Source organism: Salvia hispanica, chromosome 5 (genome assembly GCF_029641045.1).
Source record: "Salvia hispanica isolate PSC_SH4W2 chromosome 5, Shi_PSC_v1, whole genome shotgun sequence".
NCBI classification, from domain to species: domain Eukaryota; kingdom Viridiplantae; phylum Streptophyta; class Magnoliopsida; order Lamiales; family Lamiaceae; genus Salvia; species Salvia hispanica.
The window spans coordinates 20,338,584-20,350,163 of NC_142696.1; the positions used below are offsets into that span (position 1 = coordinate 20,338,584).

At 37.1% G+C, this 11,580-nt stretch overlaps 3 protein-coding genes and 1 long non-coding RNA gene across 5 annotated transcripts; 3 read left to right on the forward strand and 1 right to left on the reverse strand.

Moving 5' to 3' along the window:
- Positions 1-340: 340 nt before the first annotated feature.
- Positions 341-760, forward strand: LOC125185998 (zinc finger A20 and AN1 domain-containing stress-associated protein 10-like). The gene has a single exon (XM_048082296.2). It carries the CDS (start codon positions 341-343, stop codon positions 758-760), a length of 420 nt encoding a protein of 139 aa, XP_047938253.1.
- A 1,588-nt stretch (positions 761-2,348) lies between these two features.
- LOC125186007 (uncharacterized) lies at positions 2,349-2,955 on the forward strand. Its single transcript, XR_007170346.2, has 2 exons — positions 2,349-2,595; positions 2,699-2,955. It is a non-coding gene; the product is annotated as an uncharacterized LOC125186007 (long non-coding RNA).
- A 770-nt stretch (positions 2,956-3,725) lies between these two features.
- LOC125187036 (ATP-dependent Clp protease ATP-binding subunit CLPT1, chloroplastic-like) lies at positions 3,726-8,357 on the reverse strand. 2 transcript variants are annotated; one of them, XM_048083543.2, is made up of 7 exons: positions 8,085-8,357; positions 7,966-8,001; positions 7,714-7,823; positions 7,216-7,395; positions 4,162-4,301; positions 3,998-4,070; positions 3,726-3,756 (listed from the first exon to the last, which is right to left on the reverse strand). In XM_048083543.2, the coding sequence occupies exons 1-6, from the start codon at positions 8,285-8,287 to the stop codon at positions 4,038-4,040; spliced, it is 702 nt and encodes a 233-aa protein (XP_047939500.2). In that variant the 5' UTR covers positions 8,288-8,357; the 3' UTR covers positions 3,726-3,756; positions 3,998-4,037. The 2 variants fall into 2 exon arrangements, with proteins under 2 accessions (XP_047939500.2, XP_047939501.2); XM_048083544.2 differs by having other exon boundaries at positions 3,726-4,070; positions 4,162-4,289; positions 8,085-8,354.
- A 1,138-nt stretch (positions 8,358-9,495) lies between these two features.
- LOC125187708 (putative pectinesterase/pectinesterase inhibitor 46) lies at positions 9,496-11,580 on the forward strand. Its single transcript, XM_048084336.2, has 2 exons — positions 9,496-10,525; positions 10,622-11,580. The coding sequence occupies exons 1-2, from the start codon at positions 9,517-9,519 to the stop codon at positions 11,299-11,301; spliced, it is 1,689 nt and encodes a 562-aa protein (XP_047940293.1). The 5' UTR covers positions 9,496-9,516; the 3' UTR covers positions 11,302-11,580.

The window sequence follows — 11,580 nt, forward strand, 5'->3', positions numbered from 1 at the left end:
CATAATCGATAAACATAGGAGTATATTATAAATAAAATATTATTCTTAATTAATTACATAAAATAGGGATTTTATTCTCTCGTATCATAATAATACGAATATACAGGCATTAAAATAGATTGGAGTTAATCTGAATCCTAGTTCTGGGTAGTATATATGGTAAAATTCTAATTAGCACTGCATATCCATCTCCAAAAGGTAATTAGAAGCCATACATGGTAAACATTGATAGCCTCCTCTCCTCTATATATATCGATAACTCTTTTGATTAATTCCAAGCCTAAACAAACATCAAAACAAGAGAATCATCGATCCACATTGATACAATTACTCGAATCGAATGGATTCCTCGATCGCCGACGAAACGCCCCGCCCCTGCGCCGGCGGTTGCGGTTTTTTCGGCACCGCCGAGAACAAAGGCCTCTGCTCGCTGTGCTACAAACGCCACCTCCTCAAAGCCGCAACTGCGCATAAAGAGACGATAACTGAAATTGGCGGTTCTCTGACATCGCTAAAGATTGATGAAAGCGAACCAGCAGCAGCAGCAGCCTCGACGACGACGCAGCGGAGTAGATGCAGTGTGTGCAAGAAGAGACTTGGAGTGTTAGGGTTTACGTGCCGGTGTGGGGCCGGTTTCTGCGGCGTGCATCGGCTGCCGGAGGCGCATGGCTGCGGCGTTGATTTCAAGGAAGAAGGAAAGATTGCTATCCAGAAACAAAACCCTCTTTGCAAATCGGACAAGATGATAAATAGGATTTGATTTGATTTTAACACTTTACAATTGATTATAGCGCTCTACATATTTTGTGATTTTATAAAACTATTTGTTTCTGATATTATTTGTTAATGGATCGGTGTTTATATTTCATCTCTTCTGAAATCAATTCCAAATTTAATCCATGGATTTAATAACCCTAGTTTCGTTGCAGTACTGTATCCCAAATCATCCCTACACATGAATGATTAGTAAAAATTAATACTCCATATTTTTCTTGAAAGCAATAAATAAATAGATCAAGTAATTTTATATAAATTCTTCGGGGACATTCAAAACGCTTTTGCGTTAATTAATTAAAGAGTAAACATCAATTTTGGTCATAAATATATAAACAAAATACGAATTTGAATTACTGTATGAAAAACGGGTCCATAACAAATAAAAATGTCTACGAAGTAGTCCTTTTTATGATGGTTCCGTCAAACACTAACGGTCAACACTAATTGCATAGTGGCATTGCCGTTAGTTTTTTGACGGACGGATACATCAAAGAAGGACCGCTCCGACAAGAATTTTGTTTGTTATAGACATGTCTTTCAAAAAGTGACTGTTTTGGATTAAATTCGTATTTTGTTCATATGTTTAGATCAAAATTGATATTTACTCTTAATAAAATAAAGGTGAAAGGGCTATAAATAAATCACCTTTTCCATACACGAAATCTAACTAGATCTATATAAAACGAGAAAAGATGATTATGGTGTATGGAGTATGGTGTTGTGCACACGAACAAAAACAAAGGAAATTGACATTTATATCTTATTTTTCATGTTCTTTTTATTTTATCATTTTTTAAATATTGGTGCACATCACCGTACAGTGCCAAATTACGGGATCCTTTTTCATAAAAAAAAGGTGATAAAGTAAATTGGGGATGGTTGAGGGGCAAATCATAAGGAATATTCATACGAAATTAAATTAGCAAATGGACTAGTACTATAATTGAGTTATCCGTGTGAAAAAGGTATAATTGAATACGCAGGATCGGGCAAAACAGAAAAGAAAAGGTGTTGACCTTTTTCAGTTTCTACGATTAATCCTTTCATATCTAAACTGACAAATTATGAAGGCCCATTGCCCTCATATCACGAGAGTCCAATTTCGCCCCTTCCATCAGTTGCACCATGAATCAAGCCCAACAAGACCAGCCCATGCTCGACAAGGCACAGCGATGGAGCGCCCTAAACGGACGAGAACCAAACCTTCCATACATAATCAAAATCATTAGCCTAAAAATTTAGTATTTTCATATATTTAAAACTGGGCCAAAAATTACCATAAATTTAAATTTTTAGTAGTAAATTTTCTACGAATTTAGTTTTTTCTAAAATTGAAATTGAATTTGTAGGAAATTAACTACAAACTCATAATTTTTGCAATTTGAATCCGTGAAAATACCAAAATTTTGACATTTTTTTGATATAACGGATCAATAGCTCAGTAATTAAACATAAATTTAAATAAATTTGGTCATATCGAGATTATGTTAATTAATGTAACGGGACGGGATTATAATATTACACGTATATCATGTGTAGTGTTTGAAAATGAAAAACGTGACAGTGAGACAGTGACAACTCCTCATTAATACACTATTATTGTTGCTTTGTTAAAAATATGATAGTACTACTAGTATTTAAATTGTAGGTGAGGAGGCAACATATTCCGGAAGAAGGTTAGAAAGATGAGACAGGCGGCTTCTATTCCTCAATTTGTGGTGGGTGTTTTTGCAACTTTACTTATTCTCATCTTGCTCATTGTTTACGCTTTCAACGGATTCTTGACCACCTCTGATATTCTCTTCCTCATTTTCTTAGGTAATTCCTCTCTCTACTGCGTTTTTCTCTTCAATTTTATGTTGAACTGGAATTCATCCTTCATCTTTGAAATTTGTTGATTAATTTAATCTGTTTTGTGCAGTGGGTGGGTTTTCGTTTACGACAGTGGAAATTGGATTATCGTTATGTTGGAAAGGGGAAGAGAGCAGCCCTTTATTAGGTGAGGTACCACCATCTTATGCCGTGGACATCCCTATTGGATCACAAGATTCACACACCCAATCATTACCGTAGATCTTATCATTAAATCTCCCTTGTAATTATTGCTCAAATTCTCCCGTTAGAGGATGTCTCATTTTCACAAATTTAATTGTTAAAACTCTAATTTTTCCATCTCAATTTAGTTGAGTTTATTCTGTTCTACAAAGTTAAATGACCATTTCCTTTTGACAAAAATACTCCCCCCTTCTTCTATAAAAAATAGTCTTATTTGTGGACGAGACGGATTTTAATGTGAAATTAGTGAAGTAAGAGAGAATGAGAAAAAATAGGTAAAGTAAAATAAAGAAAAAGTGGATAAACATGATAAAGCTAGGGAGTAAAAGTAGGTAAAATAAGAAAGATAAACATTTTGGACATTGAAACTATTTTTTATAGCAAAATGAGAATTTTTTATGAAAGTATTAACGTTTATTTTTCTATAGTACATTATTCTCTTATATTTCATTCTTTCTTATCTCATTACTTTATTTTATCTTAATCTCTACATTTTATTCTTTTTCAACTTTATTCTCTCTTATCTATACTTTATGATCATCCCATTTAATTCACTAAATAACTTTTATTTATTTATTTTCTTGTGCCAAATAAAACATTTTGATTAAGATGGGACAAAAGGAGTAATGGATTTAGAAAATTATCAAAGCTAGAATACGGAGAACACTCAAACAGTCTACGTTCATTCAGTTCGAAAGCAAGCATCATCCAAGCAATAGCCATTAGTATATTTCAAAAACAAGAAACTAAGAGATCATATAGCTATTTGGCAACTAACAAATTAATTCACATGCACCATTGTGAAGGGTAATGAATGTCATTCTCATCTAATTTTCATGTATACAATGGGGAAGAAAGGTTACAAGACACTTAAACTAGCAACAAACAGTTGATGAATGAATTGAACGATGCCTTCATTTATACCTGAATAAAATGTTAATCTTTTCAGCTTCCTATAGCAAAATACACCCACCAAAGCGAAAACATGACTATCCGTCATACAGCTACAGATACAAATTCATATTGCAGACGGGTCTATCAATGGTGACATCTAATGTTTGCAAGTGTCTATTGGGAAAATCAAAATTCATAAGCACTATTCCTGTTTAAATTAGCCGATAAATCGATGTCATTCAGCTAAGAACCATATCCCTTTCAAATTTACCTGAATGAATGTTTCAAGATTCTCAGACGAATTAAAGAGGTCACTTGGAGCTCGAAATTGTATCCTTATCCATCTGCATGCATGTAAATGAGATCAGCTTTAGTGAACGAAACTGAAGTGACGGGGAGTTATTTTGTGATATTCAAATATTACTCTTAGCCTACATTTTTAGCTAGTTCTGCAGCCTTCGTATCATCAAAACCAAATCCAGCCAATATCTTATAGCCTGCAGACTCTTTTTGTGACCAAATTCCCAGAAGTATATGTGTCACTGTTATTTCACCGCTTTCGCCTGCATATTCAACTAATTTTAGTTATAACCAATGAATATAGCAAAAGTGAAAGTTAACTATACCGCATTGCCTTCTCATAGCATTTGCACGAACTATTCAAGATTGAGATTGGGTTTTAATCAATACTTGGCATAATTGATACACATAAGAGCAAGGTTGGAATCAGCATAACCTTAGAGGCCATTTTTTTGAGTAATATGATAGATTATGTAACAAATGATTGAGTATTGAAGGATAAGATGGCCAAACAAGTTCAAAATTAATCAATCTATAAAAGTAAATGGTACATTAGCATGGATTATTTTTATCCATCCATATTATAACCCAAAGTAAACATGTTTGCTTTGAATGATAGGATAGATTGATAAAATATAGGATTAAGTATTCAAATGATATAATAGTCAAACAAGCTTAAGACTAATCAATCCATCAAAGTAAACAGTGGATTGGAATGGATGAGTTTTATCAATTGATCTTGTCACTAAAAGTAAATGCGCCCTTAGTGTCTAACATTAATATTATCAAGACAACAAATTATTAAACCAAGCCAATTTCAATTATACAAACATGTGTTTATGTAGTAAACATTGAACAGAGAAAACATGGGAGGGGGGAGAGAGAGAGAGAGAAACAAGTTTCTCACCCCTAAGTGTGAAAGAGTTGTATATATTTTCAAACCAGGAAATGCAGCTAAACTCGAAAAATACTGGATTGCAAATTACTCCACTATGTCTTTAAAACAAAATCCATAAATCAACAGTAGTACATTTCAACTACTGACTCCAAGTCTACACGAGGCTTCTATGACATCTAAACAACCCCTATTTAATTCCATGTGTAACCCAAACTTAGTACCTGAGGGATGAATATGGGTCAGGATTGATAAATCAGCAGCTCTGGATCGAGAGAATTGGGTGATATTATTTTATAATGAATATGAAAAAGAGCTAAGCTAGTTGGGTATCTGCATCCTGATGGAATAAATTTCTAATGAGTCTATCCTGTAGAGGTACTCTAATTAGACAACTAATAACCTTTTCTAGGTTTTGTTGTAAATCTAACTAGAAGTAAAAGAGAAATCATTATATAATATAAATAGTGCCTTTTGAGCCAAGTAGCACCCACATAAATTGCTTCCACAAATATTTAATGAGATGGCCTTGTTCTTCTAGATCAATGGGGAGGAGGAGTTTTTATAGTCAGTGGATTACAGCACTCCAATTCAAGCTGGACCAATGCTGTGTTGAAGGCCCAAATTCATCAGTTTCCATATCACCTTCCTCTTACTTGGCATGTGATTGAAAAAATGCAGCCATTTTCAGGCTCTCTTTTAGTTCCACAAAATGAGGGGAAACGATTAGTTCCAGTTTTGGTTTCAATGAATTCAGGATATGTACTAATCAAATGACAGAATATCAAAATTTGCCAAAACATTCTCTCAAAGTTTCTGTCTAAAAACTATCCCCAATCCAAGCTCCAATTCATCAACCTTTCTTCTTCTGTGATTCTCCATCGTAAGGAGATGCCTAACTTGTGCTTTATATTTATTTTTTACCTCAGGTAGAAGTTTCTTCTTTCTTCTTGTGCGAGTCAGTTTCATGTGTGACATAAACAGATATCAGGTTTTTAGGGTTCATTTAGCCGATTCTGGGTTACATCCAAATCCAAATTCTTCATCAAATTTGCAGACCTAAGAGCAATTTGGATATCAGGTCATCTGCTCCTTTTGGAATTGTGAGAGGATTTACTCAGAAAATTTCAAAGGTTATTATATTCATTTCATTTGCTAATGTTTTCCTCTTCTAGTGCTGTGGGAGGATTTCTCTCTTCGTAAAAGAAAACTCTATGCACTAAGATATACTTACAGTTCGATGCATTTTTTTTTGGTTTTTGCAATTTCTTCTTTTCAACAAAAAAAAGTTACTTTTTCTTTCTCTTTTTGGTTTTTATAGGAAGACAAAAAACCAAAACCCTGTAGGCCTTGGCTTCTCAAAGGACAACAAAATATAAAATTATACTAGTATACAGTATTTCCTTTTATTTAAAGAGAAGAAAATAAATTCAGACAATAATACACAGCAGAGAAATGGTAGTATATATGAATTTCTACAATGATGTGATAAAAAAAGAAAGCATGAATACGACAGCATTATGAACGAAGACTATGCATTGCATAACACGTATGACATTATTTTGACAAGCACATACAATTAAATACAGATTCAATGTTGATTAGTTGGTAGGAATACTAGGAACCATTTTTAGTGATCAAATAAAGACTCAAATGAACTATTGGTTGTTGTTGTCAACAGTACTTCAAGTTAGAGGATGCTCTTTTAACATTCAACTTGGTATAGTTCACTAACATTTCATCTAATTGATGATCAAAGTGAGCTTGCACCACAAACCCTTTCCCATGCCTCAAGATATTCACTAATAAGAGGCCAAATACTCCATTGCAGCACTACGTTACAAAATGAGCCAAATGTGGAAACGATAAATTATTATGTAAGCCACCATGCAGAGTTTTTCCACTTAAACACATTAAGGGGTGATTGGTTGATGGGTTTGGGACCGAACTGGGATTCAATCACATATAGATGCTTGGTAAACCTGACAAGTACTTTGAATCATTACTATCAGGTACAGTATTTGTTTATTCCCCTAAAAAAACTCCAAATTTCGAGCACTAGTATTCAAAAAGTACATCAATAAGAAAGATAAGAAGATCAATATATAATATCTTCTACTCAAGTTTCTGTGGAAAAATAGCCCTACATAAATGTGGTGAAGAACAAATCAGGAATGAAATTGAAAAAACATAGATATTTGACTGCGACGATGAGATAAGGATATGAAAGAAGTCCACTATTCAAAGACAAACTTATAAATGATACAGTCCATGAAGAAAATTGGTACTAGTACCTGACTTCAGCTTCTCCTCAACTGCCCAGTCAAGAGCCTTTTGGGCTGGTTCAGTCAACGGGGGATGCTCAGGACTGAAAAAATACATGTCTGATTTCCCTATCAATCGTACAATTTCGTCTCGCACCTTAAAGAGTGTAATACCATTCTCCCTCAAAAACTTTGCTGCCAAACTGGTCCCTGCAGGATCAAACTTGAGCATCATGATCTACATTCAGCACATATGTTAATTTGGCTCTAAACTAATAAAAGGCTTTGTTGAGTGAGCAGTTCTCAAGGATTCAAACAGTTACCAGCTTTATAAACAAAATAAGATTCTTTTCCATATCCGCATTCCTGAGAAAATTTATAGTATTTGGTATGAATATGAAACAACCTAAGAGCAAAGCATATTTTAGCAACAAAAATTCAGATTTGAACACAAATATAAGCTTTAAAGAACTGGAATAGAGCTGCAATATGTTTATTTCATTTCATCCTAAACAATAGCAGGCAGACCTTCAACCAGAATGCCCATGAGTAGAGCCTCCGTCCCAGTATTCGGATATTTAAGTTTCCGCGCCTCCAATTCCCCCATAGCAAACGATTTAATCGACCTTGCTGACCATCTGCAATCACCATTGTTGGGGGAGGGCAACAGAATCACAAGAATGCCCACAGCCACATTAAAATATACTAATTCGCACAAGTTATTTTATTGCAACAAGAAAAGGGGAATCTAACAAAAAAGAAACATAAAAAAAATCTTACTTGGCCTTCTTATCAGTATTAAGCCCCTCTGTCTTTCTGCAAAAACCAAAATAACACATCAAATTTGCTTTTAATACGGAACAGAATAATGGTTTTTCATACGATAAACTGAGTATTACGTGTTGGGCAAACTGAAGGAGATGGTGGCGACAGCGTAACTACGTCGTTTCGAAGCAACGAGACTTAAATTTGACAGCTGAGTCGATAGCTTGGCGCCCAAAAAGGTATTCGGTGGATTGAAATTCAACCCCTGTTCTTCAAAGTGTTTTGCAGCTGAAGAAATGGGCGTGATCAACAACACTGAAAGCCCTTGAATAGCCATTAATTAACTTGGAGATTATTCTTCAGAATTATGGTAATGGAAATTTATGCGGAATTTCACTTGAAATACGATAAACCGAGGGATTTTTAAATTTTGTGTTTCTGCTGGAGAAGATTGATTGTTGGGCTGAATTGGGCTGGGCGGACCAGCTCAGTACGGTCCAAGACTCGATAGTCCACGCGCTAATCCACTATTATAGATGCTCTAAGGACGGTGTATAAAGTTGACCCATTAGCTCATTTTCAGGTGTTTTGGCTTCCTCTTAAATTTTTAACATTACTCGACGAGTAAGTTTACAATTTAATAAATTTTAATAAATATATTAAAAAAATTTAGGGCAAAATGTCAGTTTACAATTTAATATATCAAATAATCTAATATACCAAATCATTCATTGTTTTTATTTTATTTAATTTTTTTTATGCACCAAACAGTAATGTACAAATTAATCATCTTTTTATCTATTGGCCTCATAGCCCCATACTAATTAGCTAATCTTGAAGTATTGGTTCTAATCCATTAGGGCAACCTATTGAGTCCTATATTTTGAAAGAAAAAAAATGTAAACCCTATTGGGGTATATCCCTAAAAACATCATATCGAAATAAAATTGAGCGGGAATAAAAAGTGAGACGAAGAATTCGAAATATTCTAGATTAGCTTTGGAGTATACATTATCAAAGACAAAACAGGGAAAGGTCTTAAGTTTGGAATTCATTAACTATTTTTATCTTGATTATATATATTGCGACTAACTATTCAATTGTGTTTTGTCTATTCGATATGGTTTTGACTTTTGAAGCTATTACAAATTACAATAAACAAAATTTACGTTGGATGTTTCTCTTGTCTTACATTTAATGAGAGCGAATGTAACAAAAAAATAGAGCATATAATTTCAGAATAAAAAAGAGAATTTGTGATACCCCAACACATTGCATCTTCTCAAGTTAAAGACGTGGTCCCCTCACAGAATAATTAATAAATCCACTTCAACCCCCTTGACCTTACACTTAATATTTATTAAATCAATAAACAAACATTCCTTCACATTATAACACGAGAGCACCACTTCCCCTTTAAAAAATGGTGCCTCGCACGTAATATAACTCTCCGCGTTCTTCAATGCCAAAATTGTTCAAGTGAAGTGTATATATAATAAACATTGGCTTCAACCATTCATTCATTCCCATAAAAACAAAAAAAAAAAGAAAAAAGAAAAACAAAGCATGGCCAGCCTCAACCCCTACGGCAAGCTGAACGAGGCCGAGCAAGAAAGGCTGGTGGCGCGTCGCAAAACGCGGCGACGCATCACCATCATCGCCCTATCCAGCATGGTCCTCGTGGCCGTCGTGGTGGCCACCGCCGTCAGCGTCACTCAAACCCGAGACAACGGAAGCAAGAAGTCCCCCACCGTGTCCACCTCCCTCAAGGCCTCCTGCGCCACCACACTCTACCCAGACTCCTGCTACACCAGCCTCTCCCCTCTCGTGAAATCCCGCAACGTCACCCCTCAAGACCTCTACAAACTCTCCCTCCAAGTCTCCATCGACGAGCTCTCCAAAGCCTCCACCGCCTTCCTCGACGACGCGGTGAAGTCCCTCAACATCACCGACAAAAAAACCCTCGCCGCCGTCGACTGCTGCCACGAGCTCTTCGTCCTGGCGCTCGACCACCTCAACGACTCCATCTCCGCCGCCGCCGGGCTCCACGACCTCCGCACGTGGCTGAGCTCCGCGGGGACGTATCAGCAGACGTGCATAGACGAGCTCAGCGCCTCCTCCGATGTGCTCAGCTCCCTCGCGGAGAAGCATCTCAGGAACTCCACGGAGTTCACCAGCAACACCCTGGCCTTCCTCACCGCCGCCGAGGAATCCATCGACGCGCTCGGCGGCATAGGGAGGCGCCGCCTCATGAGCGCCTCCCCCGGGGAGTGGCTGTCTTTTAGGGACCGGAGGCTGCTTCAGACGCCAAGCGCGAAATTGAAGTTCGACGCGGTGGTGGCTAAAGACGGGAGCGGGGACCACAAGACGATCGCGGCGGCGCTGAAGAAGGTGCCGGAGAAGAGTAAGAAGAGGTTTGTTATATACGTGAAGAAGGGTGTTTATGTTGAGAATGTGAAGATCGAGAAGAAGATGTGGAATGTTATGATGGTTGGTGATGGCAAGGATGCTACTATTGTCTCCGGCGGCCTCAATTTTATCGATGGAACTCCTACTTTTCAGACGGCCACCTTTGGTACTGCACACGCACGGCTTTTAAATTTATATTCATTCATCTATTAAAAATAGGTCTGGTTCGTTTTAAACTAATTAATTAATATTTTTTATATAGCTGTGACCGGGAAAGGATTCATCGCACGAGACATGGGGTTCGTGAACACGGCCGGGGCAAACAAGCATCAAGCCGTGGCCCTGATGTCGACGGCCGACCAATCGGTCTTCTATCGCTGCAAAATGGATGCGTTCCAAGACACGCTCTACCCGCACTCGAACCGCCAATTCTACCGCGAATGCGACATCTACGGCACTGTGGACTTCATATTCGGAAACTCCGCGGTTGTGATTCAAAACTGCAACATTATGCCAAAGTTACCCATGCAAGGCCAACAAAACACCATCACCGCGCAGGGCAAGATCGACCCCAACCAAAACACGGGCATATCCATCCAAAACTGCATCATTAGGCCCGCGGCCAACCTCTCTGGGGTCAACAACTTCTTAGGCCGGCCGTGGAAAAATTATTCCACGACCGTTTTCTTGCAGAATAAGATGGAAGGCTTCATCGACCCGAAAGGGTGGCTCCCGTGGGTTGGCACCTCGGCCCCCGATACCATCTTCTATGCCGAGTACGGAAACTGGGGGCCGGGAGCCGTCACCAAGAAGAGGGTTAATTGGAAGGGTTTGAAGCTCAACCTTGATGCAAAACAAGTGAACAAGTTTACGGTTGATAAATTTGTCAATAAGGACAAATGGATTAAAGACACAGGTGTTACCTACAAATCGGGACTTTGAGTTTACTAATAATTCATTCTCAACTACATCTTTCTTTGCTCATCATTCTTACACGTGGATTTCTTTTCTTTAATTTCCTGTTAACATCTACTCCATATGTTTTTTGTTTTTCTCTCCTTTTTGATCATTGTACGTTTTTCTATCATCGTCAATATACAGAAACTAAAGTGGAAATATTTCTTCTTCTTTAGTTTGAGAAAAGTTCACTAAATAACCCATATTATATGGGCCATATATTTCTATTGCCATTTGCTTTTCACTACTACTCGTATATATAAT